Source organism: Sardina pilchardus, chromosome 20, assembly GCF_963854185.1.
Source record: "Sardina pilchardus chromosome 20, fSarPil1.1, whole genome shotgun sequence".
Lineage (NCBI taxonomy): Eukaryota > Metazoa > Chordata > Actinopteri > Clupeiformes > Clupeidae > Sardina > Sardina pilchardus.
This window is the reverse complement of record NC_085013.1, coordinates 17,053,243-17,079,201: the sequence shown is the minus strand read 5'-3', so window position 1 is coordinate 17,079,201 and position 25,959 is coordinate 17,053,243. Positions and strand designations below refer to the sequence as shown.

Below are 25,959 nucleotides of genomic sequence, written 5' to 3'. Positions count from 1 at the left end.
ACCTGTTAAGCACGGCTTGGAGATGAAACACAGAGACTAGGTTGACAAAATATGAAAACTAAATCACTTTGTTTACCTATACAGGATACCTGAAATGTGTTTGTGTATGCTAACCAATGTGAGAGTCTGATCTATAACAAAAATAAGAAAGTGTGATTTGTACATGAGAAGAGGTCTTCTCAAACAGAATAGGCAGTCAAAAACAAGACATTCTCAATATCCTAATATCTTTAGAGTGAAAAAGTCATGATGCTACATTTCAAAGAATCCAAAATGGGTCAGGAAACCAAGAAGACATCACACAAATCCACATCAAAGGCGATTAATGAACAAACAGCAGCTGCACCTTCTCAAGGGATGACAAAAAGAGAGACATGGCCCAATCACCTGTAATGCAGTCTCGTCGATGCACTGGAACTCCACCTCGGAGGTCTCCTTCTCCGACAGGTTGCCCGTGAACATGGCCTTGAAGTAGGGGCTGATGCTGGCCAACACCACTTTATGGGCGTGGATTTTGGCATCGCCCACCCGCAGCACGATGTCGCACAACTCATGGTCCTGGCGGAGCAGCTGGAGGCCCTGCAACAGCTGCTCGGAGTGGGGTCGCGTCAGACTGGCAAGCATGTAGGACTGGCCCTGCTGCTGCTGGTCCATCTGGCCGGAGGACAGGGTAGAAGTCAGGTGATAGAAGGACAATTCCTTGTCAAATTTCTTGTTTGTTTACGCACACCTGGCCAAAAATTTATTCTGAAATGTAATACCTCAGCTCCACGCTGCTAGGAGTGTACTGCACTGCAAACTCAAACAACACCCATTTCTGTGGCTTGCTACAACCACCCTGTCAAACATTAAGAAGGCTGAACAAAATGTCACAGATGGTACATCTATTATACAGTTTGACCACAGGTTAGTCCGATAGAGATCACTGTATGTGTCTGAATAAACATACACGTCTTCACACTGATGACTACTGGTTCAACTACCTCCTTCAACCAACCTGCTACACAAGGTGCGAAAAGTCCAAAGGCACAGCACACACAGATCTCACAAGAAGGCTACCAATCAGAACGTGTCCTCTGGATCCAGTTTAACTGAGCAACAAACAGATTATAGGCTCTACCTAGTGTACCAACCAATGGCATGATAGCCGAAGAGCAAGAAGTCAATCCAACCAATTTCTTTAATTAGATCAGCCATGCAGATTCGTCAGACTCACAGCGGATGGAAAGACATTCGCAAGACCAACGCGTGCATGACAGAATGATCGACAAGAATATTTTTTTAAAACCCCTATGGCAATCTGTAACCATTTTACAATAACTCGCAGGAAGTCATGCACAACATTTCTACAGTGCCTCTTAGGTTCAGCAACGTTAAAAGTGACATTACTAGCCCTAACCTGTCAACTAACGCATCTGTCAAGTACCAAAGATACCGCATCTATAGGTGTAGAATACAAAGGGCATCCAATAAAGTAACTTTAACATTAAACGAACGCGACGCTCCAATAAGTTGACAAACACACGCTGCAGAAGGAGAAAGAACACAAGGAAGCTTAGCTAACTGTCAGTTACTGATGATACCTTAGCGAAGCTAGCTATCCATCACTAACCGATCATTGTGTAAGGACAAAGCACTGACACTTTCCGCGGGACATGAAACAACCGTTAAGAGAATTAACTAAACAAATCAGTCGAAATTATATAGCGGATAACTGCATTACGACAACTGTTTCTACATGAGCAGCTAACTGGCTAGTTGTGCTAGCCAGCAGACATAAGGCAAATACAACCGAGGTGTCCTAGCTTCTAGAACAATTACTCCTGGAGGCATAACGTACAGCTAACTTGCAAGAGAGGGATGTAAAACTGGTTACTTAGTTTAGCAAGCTTATTTGATTAAGGTTGCCTGCTTTGTCAGGTAGTAGATGACGGTTATCAGTTTATAAACAGCAGCCTTTCCTGTTCTCAAGGGTTAATTCGTGTTGGCTAGCTAACGTTTGCTAAATAAATGTATACATCCTGAAGTTATGACAAACATTAAGAAAACTGTTAACCTCTCCATTAACACCATTCAATCTCATCAATGTTAACATTAACCCACCCTATGGCCTCGTGAATGTTAATGGTTTGGTTCACTTGGCTAACTTGAACAGCTTGTATAACGTTACCGTTACTATCCATCTCATGGCTTCATATCATAAAAAGGACACAGTCGACTTGCTATAACAAAACTAAGTTAACGTTAACAGGGCAGCGTTGACTGTTCATTCTAAATATCTCTTCAAAACGAACGCCAACGGTAAGCATCGCCGGGGAAATAATTGTCCTGTAACGTTGACTAACGTTATCTAGCAAGCTATCAATAGCAATGCTTGATGGTAGCTGGAAATCAAGTTAACGTTAACGTTATCCTAGCTCATTTGCAAGCCCCATTTGCTAACGTTAGCTGACGTTAGGTTTGCGAGCACATTATTACCAAATAAGTTGCACGATTACAAATGGAAGGGGAAAGCATGCACGAAATACCTGTATTGATGCTTCAGATGTTCCGAAACGATCACCTTTTATTGCCGTGGCGAAGTTCAATACAGCAGCGCCAGAATCTCTACCGTCTGTTAAGAAAACAAACACAAATCAGGTTAGATCTGCGTAACTTCCGGAAGTGGGTGCGTTCTTCGCTAAAAGTGACATCAAAGCATATCCAAAACTTACCTACAAATTATTTGGCCAAATACATTACTGTTACAGTAACATTTCCGAATCCAACGACACAGACTTACAAGAAGTTGTTTAAAAATGACCACGACATTGCGCGCAACGGTTTCGTTTTACAACAAAATCAACAATCGTGAAACTTGATTAAAATCACGTAGTAGCAATTTTATAATATAAATATAAATATCATAAAATAAATAAAATGAATAATATGCGGGAGTAATCAGTGCTACGGTACCGTCTTGTCACCCAATGAGATTGATAAAATCACCCAATGAGATAATTGAAATTTAATTCGAATTACATGAAAAACAAAGATACATAATTATCGACCATTTTTATTCAGGGCAACTTTAAAGCAATGTCCCGAGCTTACACTCAGAACAATTAATCAAATAACCTAAATAACAAACAACAACAATTAAAGAGTATATGATACAAAAGCCAAATAAAACATAATGATAATAATAAAACAAAGAAAATAGACTCCAACAACAACAACAAAATCCAGAAATGGGCAAATGAAAGGAAGATAGTAGCATAGATGGGGAAAAAGTTGTTTGTGTTGCTGTTTAGGAGAGCAAGCATGCATGCATTAATGGAAAGCAATATGGGCTGCATATCGCCCAGGTAGCACTTGCTAGTTACTATCTTGTACTTATCAGCTGTTATCAGTAGCCTAAATAGTCCTCCAGTATAACCACTGCAGAAGGTAACCTAACGGAGCAACACCCTCCAGACCTGAGAAGTTGAAGTAGCTTGAGTCACGAAGGCTCGCGTCACCATGGAAGCAGTCGGTTTGTGACAAGCTACGCCATTTTGCTGCCTTGTAGCTACAGATGGAACCGCAGCGAACATACTATTATGGAAAACATTAGAGCCATATAATATCAGCGGAGTAACGGTTTTGAACGTCTAGTGAGTGAGAGTGGAGCAGGATACTGTCGGTAACTCCTATTTTATTACCGAATGGAATTGGACTGTGCGCGTTTGCTCAAGACGTCTACTGATAACAGCATCACTTACTGCATATGAGGTCTGAATTTCAGTTCTAAAGTTAGCAGCTAATGAGGTTGTTAGCTAAATATCATGATGAACTGTATTATAGCTTTCACAATGGTCAGTTAACGTTAGAGCTAGCTGGATAAACTTTCTGCCAAACCATTAGCTAACTAGTCTACGGCATGGAGGGAAATGTGTGTGGTTTGGCATGTTTCTACACGTCAAAATGTAACGTTAACGTTACTTAAGCAGTCATGATTAACGTGGCTAACGACTCAGTGCATAAGTTGGTGAGCTAGCCTGTTAACGAGCTATATCCAGCCAGTTAGCTTAAGTTAAGTTGTAAGGAATGTTTTAGGGAAATGTCGCATACCGCAGTGCCTTTACTGAAGCAAACAGCTTTCTTGACGACTAAAATAGCTTCCCATATCTTGGAATATTTTTCTCTGTAGCGAAGGAAAGAATACAGTCCGTGGAATATTTTTGTTTCAGAGTTAGACCTAACAGTGAAATCATTGCGACGGGAATATGACAACATAATCGGTGTAGAGGATACATTATCTGGCTACTCATCTCGTGCAGCAGACGTGTTGCCAGGTTAAGCTGTCACAGGAATGTGCTTTAGCCATTTGCATGTAAATCAATGAAAGTTACAGCCCTTGACTTGCTTGCAGCTGACAGACCGATAAATGGAACTTGCTTTTCGAATACTCAATGGATGTTGTATACAATGTAACAAGTGCATTTGACTATTTGTAACAGTTCCTGAGTACCCGTGGCTCTTAGCGTCCAAAGAGAACATGGAGTAGGCTAAGTGTCCAAAATCCTTAACACAGGAAATTAAGCAGGACTGTCATTGACGCTATTTTAAATTGGATGCATTCAACTGGACCAGACTAAGCAGTGCTTCCTCGCCGAGATGCCTTACACAAATTTGAGGCTGAATGTTTCCGAGTTGAAATGAGATAGCCATATGTCCTTGGCCAAGATGGCTGTGAATCTTGAACAGAGCCCCAGTCCTGTTGTATCTTTAGCTCCTAAATTATGACTGGGCTTCCGTCAGAACAATCAATAATGATTTATGGATTAATACCTCAGGAGTTACATGATCAGCTCCTGGACCATGACAACTACCAGAACAGAACAAATGGAGTGGAGGAACTCAAAAACATTCTCTTTGAGTTGGACTTGAAGCCAGTTCCGTCTGACAGTATTGTGGAATTCATTGGCTTTTTACGCAAGCTACTGGATGACAGCAACTTCAAAGTCTTATATGGCACTTTACAGGTGATAAACCTTCTAGTTCAGAAATTAGACTATAATGTAGAGAAATTTTGCAAACAGATAGTTGTTGTTGCTCTCAAAACCCTGGGAGACACTCGTGCGGTCACCAGGAATGAGTACATGAACGTTTTTCGGCAGCTTATGAGAATTGTAGGCCCACAGAAGGTCCTGGACCTTGTGATCGGACACCTCAGACACAAAAACTCAAGAGTGAGAGAAGATGTTCTTAACATCATCACTGCGGCCATGCTCACCCACCCAAGGAAAGACTTTAACATTCCCAGCCTTTGTTTTGAAGTAGCCCCATACTTGGCTGACAGCAAGAGGAAAGTGCGACATGCGGCCCTGGAGCTCTTTGCTGTCTTTGACTACTGCCTTGACACTGGGAAAAAGCAGCCGCTGATGAAAGCAATTGACAGAGTGGAACTCACGGCAGATGTAGAGGGTCTTATGGCAGCTGTTCAGGCGAGAAAAGCCAGACACATACTCCCTCGGCTTTCTGCTGAGGGCACAATTGAATATGCCTTGGTCATACCCAAACCTGGACAGAGACGCTCAACCCAGTTTGGCTCTGGGGCAGATGTGGACTGGGTCCTTAATGGTGGGAGAAGCAGCAGTGCCCGGAGTCAGAGGACTGAACCAGACACGGACCGGCTGTGCGGATACGGGAGCCTTGGCTCCCTCACTGACGACTTCCCCCTGCAGAGGAGAATCGTGAGCGCGGGCAAAGGGAAAAACAAGCTACCCTGGGAAAGGACCAGTTTGCCTTGTGCTCCGGACCCACGGCCCTCCAGTCCATGCAATGGAAAACCATCTAGCCAGGTATGATATTGCCTTACCCCCACTACCATCAACTTATATCTCTATTTCTATATCTTTCATTATTGTCTGATTTTTGTCACTCAGGCTTAGCTTAGATCCCTGATGTTTCCTCAGTAAAGCTTGCAAGGTAGCTCAGAAAGCTGAAGGGAGTCAGTCGTCTTGAAGAAAAAGAGAAATGGAACCTATTGAAATATAGGCTACTGTGTGCTTTTATGTCTTTATTAGCATAGGTATTGGTAAGATGCTAATGCAAATGTTTGTGGAATGACCTTTACAGGTGTCACAGATGAGCATTTCAGATGCCTTGAGTAGCTCTAAAAATACTCATGTAAATCAGTACAAGCTGCAACAGGCTCTCCATACTCACTGATTGTCCCTGGGGCATTCTTTGATTAGACACGGTCGCCGCCATCCACTTCAGGCGTCATGTATGATTGGTTTCTCTTGATTCTTGTCAGTCCCATGGTACCATCAGACTTTCATCTCACTGATTAGAAAGCTCTAGTAGGCTGTGCATGACCAAGTGTGTCTCTGCCTCCCTTGGGAAGAGTTTGCCATTTTCCATACTGCCACAAGGGAAGAATAAAACCCAACCTTTTTGTCAACCTTTTTGAAGGCTTTGTGTACAGTGTGTGGAGGTCTGCTTTGCAAGGGGGCAAATTGTGCCAGTCCAGTGTTTGTTCAAGTACGTCAGTGATGCCATTCCAAGCCAGCTGGTGGCTTGCCTGCTGGCAGTGCCACTATTGAGCAACTACACGGGGAGAGATAGTGCCAGTGTGTGTGTGGCATCTTTTAATCCATCAGCTTGACAACACAATGACTCACCACAATCATTAGTGTGGACAAAAGTCCCTGACATGGTTTTGTGAGGGCAAACTCTGTGACATCACCCGATGGCAGTATCCTGTTCTGTCCAGTCTTTCCTTGTAGGTCCCCTACCGCCACAATCTCACCTATCAAGTGATCAGTGCGAGTAGCTTGTCTGTTGGCCCACACAGGGCTCCATTTCTTGAGCAACCTTGACAAAGTTGAGCACTTCTGTGGTTGCCATGAGACAGGAAGGGATGTCAAGAGCTTGTGATGAAAAGACACTTCTCTCTTCTATGAATGTGGCAGCTGAAGGTGAAACAGCTCTTGAAAATGTGCTCTAGAATAAATCGAAGGACATCTTGCGTGAAATGTATACACATACATACATACGTAGACATACATGCATGCACATTGCACATATTTATTTATTTGTGATTTATTACCTCCGCGGAGGTTATGTTTTCATCGGGGTTGGTTTGTTTGTTTGTCTGTCTGTCTGTTTGTTTGTTTGTTTGTTCGTCTGTCTGTTTGTTAGCAAGATAACTCAAAAAGTAATAGATGGATTTTCGAGGAAATTTTCAGGGAAGGTCAGAAATGACCCAAGGAAGAAACTATTACATTTTGGGAGGGATACGTATCACCGTCGGGATTCTGGAGCTGTTTATGTTTTTTGCTTAGCGGTGACGGAGGTCGGCGCTCTCTGAGTGCTTTTATAGTTTATGTTATTTTTTTTATTTTCCCAAGAATCTTGTGGTCCAGTAGTCTCATTTAAATCACCATGCAACAGGTTGAGCTGTCAAACAGTCTGTGTGGGTTGTACAGTGAGGGAAGAAAATCAGATGAGTGTGTTGTCTCTCCAAAGAATTACTAGATGTATCGGGTGGCATGGTGCCCAGATTGTGTGAAGGGTCTCCAGGGAGGGCCCCCTGTCAGGGTGATGAGCCGGCCAATCAGACAGCCCAGGTGTCAGGTTACACCCTCCCACAATGCACAAGTGCAGCAAAAGGGATTGGAGTGAGGAGTGTGTGTCTGTGGGGAGGTGTGGGCAGAGGGTATCCAGTTCATCTTGCCATTCTCCTGGATCTGCCCAAGGTTAGGGTTGAAGTGTTAGAAGATGAATGTGTGTACATCCTTCTCAGTCTTGTGGATATTGATATTAAGGACATTATGATCCAAATCCCATACAACAAGCAGGAATGAAGCTCTCTTTCTTTCTTTTTTTCATATATTGCGTCTAGGCATCATCTCAAGGTCTCTTACAGTCATCTTATTGTGCCTGGACTGACAGGGGTGTTAAGTTGCCATTAGTGTCATCCTTAGGTCTGATAAATCCTTTAGAAAGTTTCACCTCTGCCACAAAATCATTTAGCTCTAGTCTCCTGGGCCTCCCACAGGTATTGAAATGCTTTGCCGGAGGACTGTATGTTTACTGCAGACACAGTCTCCAAGCAACCACAGTGCCTCCCAATAGGCTTAACTCTAGTATGGCTGGAACACAGGCAAAGAAAGATCCATGAGACGATATGACGTCAAAAGCAGTGGACAACTAGGGTTGTGGGATGTCCAGTAAATTGTTCTGGCTGTGTGCTGTTGATTAAGATGCTGTCAGTTTGATGGTGTACGAACATATCTGCCTCTCATGTCCTTAAAGCTCCCCCAGACCAATGGCTTTTCTTTGCTACCCATGGTGTGATTTCTTTATTTTCTATTGGGTTCTATTGTATAGTGGGCTGTGTGTGTGAATATTTCATGATCGGGTCTTATGAGATTCAAGGTTGCATTCAGTGGTAAATGAGCACAAAATGAGAGGTCGGCTCTCGTTTCAGACATTTCAATGGGCGAATAGACAAAAGGACGACAAGCTGGAGGCCTCTGGGGCCTGCTCATATCTCCTGGAAGACGACATTATCAGAGAAAAGCATGATCCCATCAGCAATAATACATGAGCAATTCAGTTTCTAGTTGTTGTGTAAGCCTATAATACTTGTAGTCTGATAATAGTTACCTGATAATGACAATATAACAACACAACAAAGGAAGAACAACTGTGTTAGAACGGGTCCCCTCAAGGTGATGAGAGTGTGTCGTGAAGTTGCATGACAGCACAGGAGATTATGTAATAATAGTGATACAGTACTTCCTGGAGCCTCTTTCATGTACAAGGCTTGTCTGTTAATAGACCTCTTTTATGTTAATCTTGCAGATCAGCAGCAGTGATGATATGCTCTCCTCCTATTCCCCACACCGGGGGACGTGTGTCTCCAGCTTTGGTAAGTCTATCTGAACTTTTCTCACTCACTGTATTTCTTTCTTTTTTTTCTTTCTTTCCTTCTTATGTGCACGCCATCTGCCTTTCCTCCTTTCTTCCTTTCTTGATTGCCTCTCCTCTTTGTTAATTTTGCATTCCTTCTTTCTGGCTTCCCTGCTTGCTTGCACTCTCTGTTGTTTCTCTCGTTTTGTTTCAGTCTGTCACTATTCCTCTCTTCTGCAGTCTCAAGTTCTCACTCTGTAGTGCACCCAGATATCCACAGACACCCTCCCCCCTCCCCCTCCTGTTTCTCCCCACGAGCTGCAGTTGACAGATAGCTGTCAGTGCTGAACTCTCCCCATGACAAAATTAAACTTCCTGAATTGGATTAGCTTGCTGAGTCCGAGTAGCCTCACGCTACTCTACTCCTCTCTTTGACGCTTGGATTGCTGGCAGTTCTTAAACTGATTCCAGTGGTTGCAGGTCAGCAAGACTGCAGGTGGTGTGTGGAAATATTGGGGGCATTTTGTTGAGGCACTGATTTGGCTCAGGGCTTCTTTAAAGGAGAATTATTGTATTTTTTCTACCTAATAACAATTTTTTAGATCATTTTGTGTCAACGTTTTGGCTAGGAACACAAACAAACAATATTGATTCAGCATGGCGTTAGAAAAACCCTGCCAACAAAGGAAAGGCTGTGGAAGCATCTGAGACATAAAAAAATATCAATGTTGTTTTTGTCAATGACTAGGCATAATATGGTGTTGCAAAAGTGGCTGCAAACATGGAGAATATGCCTACTGGGAGATGTATGTTTACCTCTATAAGTGCAAAGAAACTGGTCAATGCCTTAACTTCCTCCTATTCTAGTGTCTGACCTAGCATTACATTCAGTGCCTTCTCGTCAATTCAGTAATCAGAGCCTTTCTTTATTGTTCACAAAGATGATGGCTGTATGCTGAAAAGCGCAGAGCAGACTGTGCAGACCTCAAAGCTACGATGCTCTTTGACCACTTAGTTGCCTTGTGATGCCTTTGCATGTCAAAAAAAGTTCCACTGTGCAGACAGAAAAGGCGTACCACCATCAACTAGAACAGAGACCACGTTATGCTGCAAGCGCACTATATGTGGATTATATTTAGATTTATATATATAATCTATCTATATGTGCATATTTGCAAAATGTGACTGGCTAGGACATGCACTGTAAAGATATTGAGGTCGGTGATTGAGCGATTTCTTGGACTCTAACCCTGCGTTGAGCCTGATAACTGTGATATTTGTTGTTGATGACTGAAAGTGGACTCTATCTCGATTCTTGACAGAAATGGCTACCCAAGTGTGAACTGCTGATTATTATTGAGAAGAATCTCAGAAACTCCTTTACTGGCTAGGATCTGCATGTTCAACATTCTTCTTAAGAGAGCTATGTCAGGCAAAAGGCTGTGGTTGGCCCCTTCTAGAGACCTCAAATTGTATTTCATTCAGAGCTGTCTTCCAGGAGACCACGACAGTCATCTGTGCTGTTGACTTTGGTGGTGGTGGTGGGGAGGGGGCTTGGGCTGTAGCCATGGTCATTTTATCTGGGAGCTCAAGTCAGATGGAATGATCTAGCTCAAGCTTGATAGAGTATGGCCTAATCACGTACTGTCCACAGCTGTAAGCTATGGAGAGATCTGGACATGGTCTGATTGGTCTTTATGTGAAAATTCCGATGGCCCCTCTGAAATCCAATTAATCCCACATACCTGACAAGTCTGAATGGTCTGTGATTAGATTGAAGTGCCGTGCTTCTTTCATGAGGACTTAAAGCAGCCAGTGTCTGTGTCAGTCTCTGCTTAGGCTGTATTTGCATTCGTCAGTTCATTCTTGCCTTGGGCTACTGCTTTGTCTTTTGGTGTCATGGGTTATGTAACCTGCTGGTGGGCTACAGCTGACAGTTGGTTGTTTGATTACAAATCGACATTAATAGTAGGCTTTTTTGGAATAATTTGTGAGAGACTGTTTTTCATGGCAGTGGTGGAAGTTGTTAATGTCTCATAATTGAAAAGAGTAATAGCCTACTCTCAGCGTCTTTGTACTTGATGTTCAACAGATAGGAATTATACTAGATGTACCACAGAGTGGTATGAAATATGCCACCCAGTCTCGCACATTCTCTCCACACAATAAATCACAAATGCCCCTTGAGACCAACATGTCAAAATAATATATTTAGTTTTTTCCTTTGTAACAAGTTGCAGCCCGGTCTTTCAGTGTCCCAGGAATCCTTGACACAAATGTACTGAAAAATAAAAATAAGAAATCCGGAAGAAAAAAAAAACCTGTAAATAAACCTATGTGATAATAACTGCAGTCTGTATCCATAGTGGTGGTTTAAAATAGGCCAGTCTAGTGCCAGCCATGTGTTTGACAGCGGTTCTGATGAGGCATGTTGTGAGGAAAGAAGGCAGTGTGAAGGCAAGACTGGACTTGACTCCTTTACAGCTCAGCGGCAGGACACGGCGGGAGCCTCTGTCCCCGGCCTAGACAAACACAGAGCACACAAATCAAATATCCCCTCTCCCCACTGGCCACCTGTAAAACAAGATTGTTTTCCATTTCATCAGATCCCGAGAGAGGGAATGAGGGCTCAGTTCACCTGGGTGGCAACTGGCAAGTGAGGTTTACACTGGCTTACAGGCAGCTATTTCCATTTGAGCCGAATCTCTGATCACTTGGATTATTAAAAGCAAATTCTTGTTAACATCTAATACAGGAAGGAAATGTCGTTCAAATTTAGTCAAAAACGTACCTGTTCAAGTTTTTTAGCTGAATGGCTTTCTTTCAAAACACACTGAGCCGGTGGCCTGTTGTCTATCCAGGATCAGGAGAGTTGGCTCCATCGTCGGGAAGATGGGAGCGCTTGGGAAGGCTACGTCGGAGTGGGAGCCTGGATTCTGACCCAGACATATTCAAGGCTGCCCTTTCCAGCAATACTGAGAGAGGTGAGAGAAGAGGAGTGTTTGTTCTGTCCAATGGAGTAGCTTACCACTAGGTGCTGTTGCTTTGACAGTAGTCTAGTACCAATAATGCAATCAGATAATTGAAGAACATTTACATTAGCATACCGACAACTCCTTGCGTAGAGCATGTTGCCCGTAGCAGAACTTAATGCAACGGGACGATCATTGCTGATTATATGTAGGTTGCTTTGGATGCAAGTGTCTTATATTAGAGTAATAAAATGCATGTTTGCCATCCACCGATCAACATAATGCCTCAGATTGGATAGGCACAGCACAGTTTCAGTAGAATCAGCACCAGCTACAGTTTCTTGGAGCAGGAAGGGTGTGTATTTTGCCTGTTCACTTTACATCAAAAGTATATAGAGAGAATGTTCCTTCTTTCCAGTATTTCCCAAACCGGGTCGCCTCCTCTCGGGCAACCCCAGCGTGGAGCGGACCTTCTCCCTGCCTTCCAACCCCACGCCCACTGGAACATTCCTGCTGCCCTCCTACCCCCTGGCCTCCCTGCCAGGGGGTGTCCTGACCCCCACCCTGTCCCGCCGGCATCGAGCCGACTCGTCCCTCTCCATGTCCAACACCTGGCCCAACAAGAGAGAGGTCAGCCCCCACCGCCGGGACACCAGCCCCTGGAGAGACTCCACTGGTATGAACACAAGCAGCTCCAGAACTAATACAACTAACATAGTGTTCCAGTCACAGCTGTGTGAGGACAGAGTGAACACAGTGCAGTCTATATGCAGTTATTGACCTGCGCTTAAGTCTACACAGAACTAAGTGGATATCAATGTGATGTCTTCAAGGCTATTTGCTTTTATTAGGTGTTGTACTGTGTGTGTGTGTGTGTGTGTGTGTGTGTGTGTGTGTGTGTGTGTGTGTGTGTTGTATGTGTTTCTGCTTATGTGTGGGGTTTCTCCCTGCCTGTGAATGGATATGCTTTTGTGTGCGTTGACTATTACCTCTCTATTTCCGTCTCTCTGTCTGTCTCTTTCATCTTTCTTTCTTTCTTTCTTTCTCTCCGTCTCACTCGCCCACCCACAGGTGAGGTGTTGTCCAGCAGGTGCTCCCCGCTGCCACTGCGAGCCTCTCTGGTCAGCTCATCGTCCACCTCCTCCTTCCGCCAGGCCCTCAGCAGCTCCAGGCCCGTCTCCTCGGTGTCCCCCGTCTCGCCCGTCACCCCCACCGGCATGGTGATCGCGCTGCCTGACCGAGGCATCGCCTCCAATGGCCGGGGAAGCAGCCGGCAGGAGCAGCAGCCCCACGGGGAGAGGGACCTCCATCTGCACCTGGCCAACCTTGGCATGCAAGACCAGGAGGACGAACCCCTCAACCGTGAGGAGGTGAGCACAACTGGCTCTGGTGTGTCACAGGCTTACTGCAGAGTAGCCATGAACAGGAAAGCTTTAAATTGGCTTGATCTGGCCATTTGAAGGAGACGAAGGTTGTGCGCATGTAAATGTGTATGGAACAAGTTTTCAGGTTTAAATCAGAGACATGAAAACATGGGCATCTGCTTCTTTAAAGGGGAAATCTGGCGATTTTTCACATAGATCTCCGTTTTTCGAGGTCACTGAGTACTGAGTACGAAATTCTCTCTCTCCATCTCTCCTAGATGCTGAACTCCCTGCGCTCCCTGCGCAACAGTGCTGCTAAGAAGCGGGCCAAGGTGAGCCAGAGTGGCTCAGAACAGGACCCGGACAGCCCGGACTCTGCAGTCCGGCTTGAGACAGCCCTGGACTCGCCCTCACACACATCCCCCTCCATCACCTCCCCGCTGAGTGAGAGTGGCCTGTCCAGCCTCTGCTCTCCCCCTACGCCCACACTCAATGGCTCCCAGACTAGGTGAGTCAAACAAAACAGACTTACTGTACAAGCACATCTACGTAGTGCTTTTTTTGGATTTCCACATTGACCATTTTTTATTCATCACAGTAAAATAAGTCAGTATAAAATAAAATAAGTCAATAAGTCTTAGAAGATGCTTTTGTCCATACACTATAGCAGAAGTAGACAAGTAGGCCTACAAACCTGTATAAGCCTTTTGTGCAAAGTGAGACATTGAGAGCTATTCTTTTTGGAGTGTGCTCTAATGTGATGTCCATTTGTGTGCAGCCCAGGAAACTCCGCCACAAAGACTCGCCCTCCGCGCGTGTCCTCTGCTAAACAGAGAGCTGCCGTTCCCATGGAGTTTACCTCTCTACAAGGTACAGAGTGAGCACACCTTTAAATAGCACAGCAAACACAGAACATTATTTATGGCCTCTTCTGACCCCTGGCACGTGATGTGATCTGAAGGGTCTGTAGTGTGATAATACATCCGTTCCCCTCTGAATCTCTTCCCAAGCTGTGCTGCCTAAAGATAATAAAGGCCCCTCAGAGGTGAGTGTGGTTGGCCAGAGACTGACCTATCACAACGGGCCAGTGGAGTCCGATGAGGATTGGAGCAGGGAGATGTCTCCACTCACTAGCAGACCCGCAGGACGAGAGCCCATCAGAGCTCTCAGGCCAGCTAAAGGTGAGTGGCCTCACAGCACACACTCTCATCATCCAGTTTACACTTTTTTATCTGAGGTATTGGCAGGAGGCAGAGATGAAAGTGATTTTAAAGCATGGGTAAAGTAGTATTTCTGCAATTTCAGTTAAAAACTGAATTAATTACTTTTTAATTCATCTGTAGCAGTTGTTCGTATGTGTTTGTACAGATCTTAGCATAAAGAAAGCGGTCATTTAATTGAAGGTGTAAACGTTTAACAGTTGTTGTTGTCATTGATAATTGTAAGTATGTTGTCCATCTTTCGTTCTCCAGGCCAACCGATGCTCAGTAGCTCCAGCAGGACCTCTCCTGCAGGTGACATGTCTGAAGGTGTGGTCGGCAGAGGTCAGTCCCTGGTCATAGTCTCACATGTCACTAGGTTATTTATGCCACCTCTGATAAACAACATACAGGCATACAGATAACAGCAATGACCAGCAACTCTATAACGTTTCAGTTTAGTGTGATGCAGGCAGGCACTACTCAGTTGACAGTGCCAAACACAAAACAGTTTTGCATAACTGCATAGCAAGTTTGCATAAGAACAGTGATGCTGACTGATGCTTCGATGTAAAAATATGTGGTATTCTATTCTGCTATAGAATGTGTGTCTGATTCCCACTTGTGCTCCCCCCTCTGCAGGAGTGTTTGGGCCAGTTCCTCCGTCCAGTGGCTTGGGTGTGCCTTCCTCGTCCTCTGAGCAGGGCGACTCCACAGGCCGTGTGTCCTGTGATCCTCCGGTGGGCGTGTACGGGCACGCAGTACCGGGAAGTCAGCAGGACTCGGAGACCAATGCAGACTCGGAAGATGCAATGGTTAGTCCCAAAGTGATCCTGGGAACTACACTGTCTGTCTATTACCTCTGAAGGACATTAGTTGAAGACATTCACACTTGATCGTTTTCTATTAGATTTTGAGTTAAAGGAATACGCCACCCAAAAATGAAATTAAGCTAGTCTCGGTCACCCCCAGAGTTAGAACAGTGAAAAAAACCCGGTTAAAATCCGTCCGGGCATTCTCCTGCTTTGGGAGCAGCGATGTTAGCTTTAGCTTAGAACAGTTGCTGTAGATGAAGGGTGTCAGTGAGCACGTCCTCCAAAAAAGTGACCGAGACGTCTACATTTTTTTCTAAATATATTTTGGGAGCCGTGTGTTCAAAACGAGTACAAATCATAATGCAAAATCGAACGAGACTATTACCTGGGCAGATCTTTACTTGGAACTATTTTCAGCCTCATCGCCGACGAAGCACCGCTAGCTAGGCGCAAAGTTCTCACGTAGCAGTCTTGTAAACTCCTAACTAGCTTCGACTGGAACTTCACAAGTGGTGCTACGTGAGAACTTTGCGCCTAGCTAGCGGTGCTTCGTCGGCGATGAGGCTGAAAATAGTTCCAAGTAAAGATCTGCCCAGGTAATAGTCTCGTTCGATTTTGCATTATGATTTGTACTCGTTTTGAACACACGGCTCCCAAGATATATTTAGAAAAAAATGTAGACGTCTCGGTCACTTTTTGGAGGACGTGCTCACTGACACCCTTCAACTACAGCAACTGTTCTAAGCTAAAGCTAACATTGCTGCTCCCAAAGCAGGAGAATGCCCGGACGGATTTTAACCGGGTTTTTTTCACTGTTCTAACTCTGGGGGTGACCGAGACTAGCTTAATTTCATTTTTGGGTGGCGTATTCCTTTAAGTGTCTCTTGAAGATCTTGCCATATGTTTTTATTTTGACAGTGTAGGCTTAAATTGGGGATATTGACACAATTAAATTAATACAATTAATAAAGTCTTGTATAAATGTGTGAAATCAGTTCTTGAAAATTAAATTACTTAGTTTCTCCAACAGTTTTGTAAGCTGTTGTTTGTCAGTCAAAGCACAAAAGGTGATTCCTCACTGCTCCCTGTGTGTGCAGGAGAGAGTGAAACTGTCCAAACTGGCACGGGACAAGATGCGGCAGCATCGCCTGGATCAGCAGGATGGTCCCCAGCCTCCAGCAGACAGACAGAGAACGGAGAGGATAAGGCGCTCCAGAAATATCATGACCGAGAGCAGCACAGAAGATTCTGGAAACCTGCAAGGTCAGTTCAGAGTTAATCATATACAACTGCTTAAGAGAAAATGTGTTCAAGTCACACAGTTTCTATGTTTTGCCCAACCACTTCTGTCGTGCTGTTTGAGTATCATCTACCAGTGAATGCAAATGGTCAACCGTGCAGATGATCAGAATATCAGTAGTGTGACATCAGTGAAGTCATTCTGCTTTTTGGCACTTGCAGACTTCCAGCTGAATGGCAGTATGGTGGTGTCCGCAAAGTCTGACTCCCCAGGGGATGACACCACCCCCAGCCCCACCAGTCCTCCAGGACCCCAGAGTCCCATCAAGTGCTTGAGCCCCCCTCACCAGCCCAGCCCCCCGACGGTGCCCCCCACCTCCAGGAGCACGCTGCCCCGACGGAGGAGAGCACCCAGCCTCACCAGGGCCAGGCCATTACTCTCCCAGAGCACAGGTGAGTGTGACCGAGAACAGCATCAAAACGAACTCCAGTTTACTACACCCCTAAATCTTTTCTCTGTTCCTCTAAGATGTTGTTTTCATGAAATATATCTTGGCCTCATGTGATTCAAATGGATTCAATTTAACTTAACACCTTCTTCCTCATTTTGGGAATTGGGATCTGTATGGCCACGCTCTCTCTCCACACACTGTTCACTTGCTACTGGCAGTTGTAGCTGACATATTAGCTAGCTTGTTTGTGTCTGTATAAAGAATTGTCCCAACCTCAAGTATTTTGACGCCCCATTATGACACACTCATGTACTGGTGCCTGACTTGGCCCTCCTGGGCTATGATTGGTCGAAACAAACATAGAGCCAAAGCAGCAATCCTTAGCCATGACTTGTAAAAAATAGAAGACATTGTACAGACATGTTGACAAGGCTAATCATTTGATTTTAACTGGAGATGGTCTGTAAGTGTTTCACACAAAAATAGCACACATTGAATTAAATATCTGTTTGGAACAAACACAAATGGCAATGCCAAATGCAACATTTTTGAAGCCCCACTGCCCTCCCTTTTTTTAAATAAAAAGCTTTGCTATGACATCATTCACCTATAAGTGATTGGTGTTCTTCACTGTCTGTTTTGTAGCATATCCTCAAAGAAGTTGGAACATGTTGACATGGTGTTTTCCTCCTCCTCGCTACTCTTCTCTACTCTCTCTTTACTCTTCCTCCGGTCTTCCTCTCTCTCTCCTCTCCTCTCCTCTCCTCTCCTCTCCTCTAGATGACTTGGCTCCTGGCCAGAAGAAGGATCCACAGGAGCAGTCAGAGCTCAGGCCCTTCTCCAAGCCGGAGCTGGCTCTCACTCAGAGCTTCAAGCTACTCAACTCCGACGACTGGTTGGTGCACTCTTCCTCTGAAACCCATTCAGCCAGATCTGGTGCAGCCAAATGAGCCAGGCTAACCATAACAGAAAAACATGATACTCTGATTGTTCAAATAGAGTGTACCCTGATTCATATGAACTACAAGTGCTTCAGACAGGCCAAAGCCATAGTAATATCTTGAGAAGTGCATTCATTTCGAAATTCTGTTTTTCTAGACAACTTATAAGGATCTACATCCTTTCTGTGTAGCACGTTGTCTGATATAATCCACTAAACTGCAACAATTTGCTTTTGATGTTTGTGTGTTTAGGGAGAAGAAGATTGAGGGTCTGACGTTCCTACGCTGCCTGTCCCAGTACCACTCTGACGTGCTCTCCAACAGACTTCATGACGTGTGCCTCGCCCTCATCTCAGAGGTGACTTTCCTTTTGCATTAATGCAGAGCTCCTCAGTCCTGTCCTGGGGACCTCCCAAGAGTCTAGACAGCCTTATGGCCAGGCTACACTGGATACGCAACTGAAGCTGAGTGTTGTGGTGTGTTTGCTGTAAGGATCAGCCTCCACTATGATCTGGAACTGGCTTCACCAGATGTGACCGTGGCACATATGTAAGCAGTGTATGTGTGCATGTGTGTGTGATCATGGACAGACAGACAGAAAGCCAGACACATACTGTAATAGGCCCCCATTGTCCTGTTGGAAAAAGCTGAGCCTGCTGGTTCAGGCCTTGAATACACTGTTCGATTTTTCATTGCTGTGCCTTTGTTTCATGAAATCTTGCTAGATTGAAAAATAATAATAATAATAATCCACTCGAGTCCATAGTTTACACTGAATTTAGAACGCTTCGCGTTGTGCCTAACAACGCCCCTTAGCTGTTCTAAATTCAGTGTAAACCACGGCTTCTTGGGGCTTATTGCCTTAGTTTGGTTTTTACTGACAAATCATCTGATGTCAGTTATCAAGGACTGGACATGAAGATACTAAATGTCCACATCAAAGTCACGCATCTATATCACCTGCTGTTTGCATCACTGTTACTTCTTAGGTCAGGAACCTGCGGTCGGGCGTGTCTCGTGTTGCTGTGGTAACTGTGGGGGAGCTGTTTGCAAAGCTCCAACGGGGGATGGACCAGGAGTTGGATGTGGTTGCCCGGGCGCTGCTCCACAAAGCTGGCGAATCAAATGCCTTCATCCGACAGGATGTGGATGCAGCACTGGACAGCATGGTGCAGCACTGCACGCCGACGCGCACCATGAGCGCCCTGCTCACTGGAGGACTCAGGTAGCTGCCTCCGCCTGCTCAGCATGGGCCACTAACTGTTCAAGCTCTCATCTCCTATATGCTCAACAGTTTGTGTTCCTTGTTTTGCATGAAACCTTTGGAATTGTCTGGTTCCAATTGCCTGATTAAAAAAGGGAAACTATACAGCATCTTCACCTAATTGTGATTAACTGTATTTGTCATGATTGTAGTACAGGGTTTTTATATGGGAATGGAATCATAGATGTACCTCTTGCTAACACATAGGCACGTGCGTTGTTGGATAAAGCCTGGGCTCTAATCTCATTTATCTGAGGTAAATCCATTTAAGTTCAGCACAGGGAAGGGATCTCAAAAGGTTCAGAAAGTAAAAGGCTTCCAAGTATTTCATGTCAACCATCTGGACTTGACAGTGATTCCAGGCTGTGTGCTTAATTCAAGTAAACACCCTCTGTATCATTAGCTGGAGTGAATCACTTCAGCGCTTCGGTAGTGATCTTTCAGAATGTATCAAGTTTTGTTTGTGTGTGTGTGTGTGTGTGTGTGTGTGTGTGTGTGTGTGTGTGTGTGTGTGTGTGTACGTGTGTGTCTGCATAGTCACTTAAATTCAGTTGTGAGGAAATGCATGGCCCAGCACATGGCCACCCTGGTGGAGAAGATTGGAGCCAGCCGTGCCCTGTCTGGTGGAAAAGACCTGACTGACCGCATCCTTCCTGCCGTCACCAGGCTGGCACAGGATTCGTCCCAGGAAGCCAGGTAGGCACTACCAGCCTTCAAAGGACATTGGGGGGAGGAGGAAGAGAGGGAGGGAGGGAGGGAGGGAGGAAGGAAGGGTGGGTGTAGGTTCTGTCCTCAGGTGATATGCAAGAGTTTTTGCACCCTCCATTAACAATGTTACCCCACTGCCAAAGCCACAGATCTGATTAGGTCTAACCTCTCAGGACACACACTTCTGTTTGAAAGTTCACGTTCATTACATACAGTACATGTGAAATTTTGTACCGAACTGTTTCTAAAATTCATTGTGAAATTAATTTGCAGAAACTCTTACTGACATGTTAAAGGCCCCCAACATACCTTTTAAAGCAACATTTCCAAAATCATTTTGGTGGCACATAAACTCTTAAAGGAGTCCTAGAATTCAAAACCACATTCACCTTGTTCCTGTTGAATTTAGGTTGCGAGCAGTGTCCAAAGGACAACACCAAAGACTTTACCGCGTCCCCCGCCTGCTTTCGTATGCAAATTGGGAAATAGAAACAGCCGTGTTGAAATGCTCCAATCTGAACAGAGCTCGGATAACACGTAATAGGCGCCCATCCCCCTTTAGATACACCCCTCTCATTTGCATACCTTCGATTAATAATTCTTGTTAAACTGCTCTTACGATGCTAGTATCTAGATATGTGGTCTATGGCAGAGACGTTGTAATGCTAGCGTTATTACAGCTAACTTTGGAGAGTTAATACTAAGAAATGTACTGATAAAACTTACCAATCTAACACATTCATTCTGTTGGGGAATCTGCTGCACTTCATCTTCGTCAGAACCTTCTTCTGACTCGGTTTATACATGTACGGCTGTATTCCTTATTTAAATCCATTGTTGATAGCTTTATCAAAGACTTTGGCTTTATTTACCAGCAGTAAACGTAGTTTCACTTTGCTCTAGCTTCAGACCGGTGGATTGAGCCAATCAACTTTCAGGACATATCGGCCAATAGACCAATCAGCGCGCATCTCATTTGAATATTCATGAACTTGCTGAGTGGGCGGGAAAAACAAACTGTTTCATTGCAAGGCTTATTTATGACCTTGTATTAGGCGATCTAGCAGTGCTCCTGGGGCGTTTTCAGCCCCACAAATTTACATATGACATTATTTAGGCTCAAAGATCAATTTGTAATGGTCAAAAAATGCGTTCTATGACTCCTTTAATAGGGCGAACGGCACTTCTGCCAGAATAGAATAGCCGTAGGAGGTTTGGTGAAGAAAATATAAATGGAACCCGGTGTTCGGTGTAGGTGCCCCAGCCACTTGTGCCACAGCTGAGGCCTAATGTTTGCTCTTTTTCCTGCAGGTACTTTGGTCGTCGGATGCTGCTGTTTCTGTCTTCACACCGGGACTTTGACAAAATGCTGGAGAAATATATCCCAAGCAAGGACCTGGCCACTGTCAGGGATACGGTCTTCACTCTGAAAACCAAGGTACCAGCAATCATGACACACACACACACACACACACATATTTTGTTTGAGCTTTTGACCACCAGGTGCGATTACCCTAGTGTGTCAGCTAGTCATGATCCAATTAGGCATGATCCTCTAAATCAACACAGACCCTATGATAGAATTCTCTCTGGCTATTTATATCCTCCATCTTTAAATGGGAGACTTGGCCCAAGTGGCAACTGATTACTAAGTTATGATAATGGTGTTGGATTAAAACAGTTGCATAGAGTGTGAAATCCAAGGCTAGTGTTGTTACGGCTGTTCACTTTGACATTTACATGTTGTAGGTGTGGGTATTTTTAGTAGTGATGATATTTGTGCTAAGATATATGGTATTATTGCAGATTTCGTTGCAATTCCATAGCAGTTCAACTCTGCCATACATTGCAATTCATTTTCACAAATATATTTTGTTTTGTATGCATGGAGTCTCTGCAGCCATCTTGCAGAATAAATATTATCTGAAATAGATAGATGGATGATGTAAAGCAGGTTGTAATTACAAGTGTAGTTTTGCCAAGCTGAGAGAGGTGTGCTGTCTGTGTTTATAGGGTCTGGGGGAAATGCCACAGGACACTCCCTCAGCACGAGGCCGACGCTCTCTCCCAGGAAGTGGTACGATCCGAGCCTCATCTTTGACCAGAGAGCCTCTGTCCAGCAGGTACGGCACACCCCGTGAACTAGCTTTTCATAACTTAAGGCATAAATAATTATTTTATCTTGCAAATTCGCAAATGGAGCTTTCTAATTAAGGTGTTTTGTTTTTGGTTTCCTTCTGTTCTAAAAAAAAGGTGACTGTGTTGAAGTAGTGAGAGTAGACCTTCCTTTTCATAACACCGTCTGTGTGGCTTGTACTTCTTACTATTTACATTCTGGTAGTTATGTAATATGTATGTTTTTTGTGTTATTTTGTTCTTGTAGCAAAGACTATGGGCAGTATAGTGGCAAAGGCCAGGCCCACAGCATTGCAGACAAGACCGAGTACATCAAACAGATCACTGGCCTGATGAACTCTAAGGACTTCCGTGAGCGCATCAAGGGCATTGATCAGCTAGTGGGAGACTGTGAATATACACCAAACCTGGTCATTGGAAGCATGTTTCAGGTAACACCTTATCTCCAAAGCCCTTACAGAAATTGCACTGTTTTTTGTAAATCATGTTTAATTTCACCTTTTGATGAATGGTGGTACTCTGTATCCTGTATCTTGTATCCAAATTTACCGGGCAAATTGCAAAGTCTCTAAAGTGTAATTAGCGCTGACATTGCTTGCTAGTTTAATACCATGGGCGAGATCCTAAGTACAAACATCGGAGGGTCAGCTCAATGCACCAACATGCCACACGATAGACACTCTGCTGATAGCCTGACTTTTCTTGTCATTTAGATCAGGACCTATTAAAGGGATATTCCGCCATTTTTGGAAATACGCTCATTTTCCACCTCCCCTCGAGCAAAACAATCGATATTTACCTTGTTCCCGTTCATCCAGCCATTCTGTGAGTCTGGCGATACAACTTTTAGCTTCAGCCTAGCATAGATCACTGAATCGGATTAGACCATTAGCTTCTCGCCTGCTAGCTTCATGTTTAAAAGTGACTAAGATTTCTGATAATTTTCCCATTTAAAACGTGTCTCCTCTCAAGTAAGAAAGTGCAATAAGACCAACTGAAAATGAAACCTGGCGTTTTTCTAGGCTGATTTGACATGGAACTACACTCTCATCTGGCGTAATAATCAAGGCAACTTGCAAACGTACCATAGGCGCAGTGATATCGTACGCAGCATCTGAAAATAGTCCCCATAGACATCAAGCAGTAGTAGTGCCAGTAGCTGCAAGTTGCCTTGATTATTACGCCAGATGAGAATGTAGTTCCATATCAAATCAGCCTAGAAAAACGGCAGGGTTCATTTTCAGTTGGTCTTATTGCACTTTCTAACTTGAGAGGACACACGTTTTAAATGGGAAAATTACCAGAAATATTAGTCACTTTTAAACATGAAGCTAGCAGGCGAGAAGCTAATGGTCTAATCCGATTCAATGATCTATGCTAGGCTGAAGCTAAAAATTGTATCGCCAGACTCACAGAATGGCTGGATGAACGGGAACAAGGTAAATATCGATTGTTTTGCTCGAGGGAAGGTGGAAAATGAGCGTATTTCCACAAATGGCGGAATATCCCTTTAAGCTTAAAATCTGAATTGTTGTGTTTTGTTAGTCATATCTGATTCCTCAATTTTGTAGGTATTTGATGCCTTCAAGGCACGACTCCAAGAGTCCAACAGCAAAGTCAATTTGTACGCTCTCGAGGCCTTGCCCAGGATCATCACTCAGCTGAAGGACAATTTGGCTCAAGTGGTTTACATTTTGGTCCCTGCCATTGTTGACAATCACCTCAACTCTAAGAACAACGCCATCTACAGTGCTGCTATCAGTGCCATTGATGAACTTATTCAAAACCTTGGTGAGTATGACATAATGGAGGGTATCCTGTTTATTGTTTGTTTATTCATGTTCTACATAGAATGTAATGTTTTGTGGATTGCATAGTTTTTACACCTCAAGCTGGTGAGTATTCTGGCGCATAATTGCTCTCGTACATCACCCAGGTGGTAGCCACAAATTTGTGGTTGTTATGGTGAAGTTCCGTAGTTCCCTAGCTGTTTTTAAATGGCTTGAACAAAAAGCAGCCTTTTTTGTATTGTGCTGTCCAGTGGAACTTCATTTTCAATATTTATACATTTCACTTTATGATATGACATGATTTCCCCCTCAATACTGGTTGTTATGTTTTTTCAGACAACTCACTCCTTCTTCAACCATTCTGCACTAAGGCCCAGTATCTCAGTGGAAAGGCTAGAGTTGACCTTATCGAGAAGGTGGCAGGTACAGTTGATTACTGCATTATGGGATTGCTGAACAAGTGTCTGCAAACACAGCGATAATGAACGTTTTTTTAATTATCTTTAATCCTTTAAAGTAAGTCAGTAAGCTTTAAGAAGAGTTATGAAACTGAAGGTACAGAGTGCATAAATCGTGTCATAGTTTTGAGTCACCCTTGCATGAAGTCAGCTGATTGCTCCAGTTATGTGTACCAGGTTGTGCTACTTAGAAAAGTCACATGTCTGCCTAAAAAAAACTAGGACAATTTAGGACATTCTGAAGCTACCTAGATTATTTGCCTCTGGAACGAGTTTACTTAGCTGTGTTCTGTATTACTAACTGATGGACATAATGTTACTTAAACACCTGTAATATTGAAGTATCACATTTGTCTTTGTCATTTGTCAATCTTTTCTCTCTGTTTCTTCCTTTCTCCAGATCTGGTGAGGGAGCTGTACCCACGCAAGCCTCAGATGGTGGAGCAGAAAGTGCTGCCACTGCTCTGGCACCTCCTGGGTGCCTCCACCAACAGTGGCACCGTCCATGGGCGGGGTGGCAGTGTGCGGGCAGCCACTGGCACCCTGTGCCAGGCCCTGTACGACCACATGGGACCCGCACTGGCCGAGTGTGCGGTCTCACAGCCCACCAGCACCCACAAGAGCTTGAATGAGCTCCTGAACACCCTGAACGCACCCAACTGAGCCAGTCCTTAGCAGTCTCGCTGGAGAAATCCACATAATACTAATACCAAACGTAAAACCTACCAGAGAGTGGTGGAGAAACACAGACAGACACAAATGCTGATGTTACTTGAAGACAGATGTTCTTGAATTTTCACAGTGCCTGCACTTTTATTTAGATCACCCCCTTGGTTTTCTAACATGACAATAACAACAATAATTATTCTCATGAATAAACACTTTTAAAATGCTTGATAGTGGTAGTGGCCCTGAAGTCAGATATTCCACAGAGATAACATTCACCAATAGGAGTTCATCAGGTTGCAAACCTCTTACCATTTTACTCTTTTTGCACTTTGAACAAGTAGGACTTATCATGGTAATTGTTGTCATGAACTTTATTAGAGATCAACATTGTTATATGATTGTCAGTGGTGTTTTCTTGTGAATTTTTCAGATGTTGAGATAAACTCGAAACACTTTTTGGCAGAATGTACCATTTTCAAATGCACAAAGAAACAGGGATACAAGGATGTATATTTTTGATGTTGAAATTGTAATGTGTGATATTTCTAAGAGGTGTCTTATACAGTTGTTATAAAGATTTGTGATCGTCAGAATATGTGATGATTGCAGTGAAAAAAAGAGACTTCTGTACTGTAAAGCTCATATGTGTAATAGCCCAGTATTAGTTTAATCTGTCCAATGTTGCAGTACATAATTTATGTTGTGCTTATCTCAATGGCTCTTTCATTTCCAGTTAAGATATTGCGTGAGAATTTTGTCTTTTGCATGACCAAATGAATATATTGACAGGGGGTGAAAAAAGCAACAAAAAAGAAAACTATATTTGTATTTTGTTAAGGATATATTTTAATGTACACAGATGCCTAAATCAGCTGTGGGTGTTAAAGGCTTGTATTTTTGGTGGTCCTAACATTAAGATTATCTTTAATGATTTATACAGACACTTTATGCCCAGATCTGTAATTCTCTGTCAGCATAGTGCCAGTCTTATAGCCTTAGAATTGTTAAATTATATGGAACTTGTCAAGTGTAAGAGAATAATCTATAATTAAATTGTTTTATTTCT

At 43.8% G+C, this 25,959-nt stretch overlaps 2 protein-coding genes across 3 annotated transcripts in view; one reads left to right on the top strand and one right to left on the bottom strand.

Moving 5' to 3' along the window:
* Window positions 1–6,303, bottom strand: part of LOC134067069 (kelch-like protein 28) — a 15,660-nt gene extending 9,357 nt beyond the window's left edge. Inside the window, exons 1-3 of one of the 2 annotated variants that reach the window (XM_062522132.1) lie at window positions 6,193–6,303; window positions 2,529–2,614; window positions 388–654 (exon numbers count right to left, since the gene is read on the bottom strand). In XM_062522132.1, coding sequence (XP_062378116.1) covers window positions 388–654 — 267 coding nt within the window. In that variant the 5' untranslated portion in view covers window positions 2,529–2,614; window positions 6,193–6,303. Of the gene's footprint in view, window positions 1–387; window positions 655–2,528; window positions 2,615–3,458; window positions 3,477–6,192 lie in introns of those variants that run through there. The other variant, XM_062522133.1, reaches the window with a different exon arrangement.
* LOC134067068 (TOG array regulator of axonemal microtubules protein 1) lies at window positions 3,606–25,959 on the top strand. The gene is made up of 22 exons (XM_062522131.1): window positions 3,606–5,825; window positions 8,839–8,905; window positions 11,748–11,870; window positions 12,277–12,534; window positions 12,930–13,228; window positions 13,501–13,730; window positions 14,001–14,092; window positions 14,233–14,403; window positions 14,695–14,766; window positions 15,064–15,236; window positions 16,334–16,499; window positions 16,698–16,928; window positions 17,708–17,822; window positions 18,121–18,226; window positions 18,858–19,093; window positions 19,670–19,828; window positions 21,152–21,278; window positions 21,854–21,963; window positions 22,224–22,407; window positions 23,548–23,767; window positions 24,103–24,189; window positions 24,625–25,959. Exons 1-22 carry the CDS (start codon window positions 4,764–4,766, stop codon window positions 24,885–24,887), a joined length of 4,551 nt encoding a protein of 1,516 aa, XP_062378115.1. The 5' UTR covers window positions 3,606–4,763; the 3' UTR covers window positions 24,888–25,959.

What these genes read in the sequence shown, in the direction of transcription:
- LOC134067068 (XM_062522131.1), top strand. Translation starts at nt 4,764, where the DNA reads ATGACTGGGCTTCCGTCAGAACAATCAATAATGATTTATGGATTAATA. An exon ending in CTCAATGGCTCCCAGACTAG is followed by an intron (nt 13,731 to 14,000) that starts GTGAGTCAAACA and finishes ATTTGTGTGCAG; the next exon opens with CCCAGGAAACTCCGCCACAA. An exon ending in CCTTATCGAGAAGGTGGCAG is followed by an intron (nt 24,190 to 24,624) that starts GTACAGTTGATT and finishes TCCTTTCTCCAG; the next exon opens with ATCTGGTGAGGGAGCTGTAC.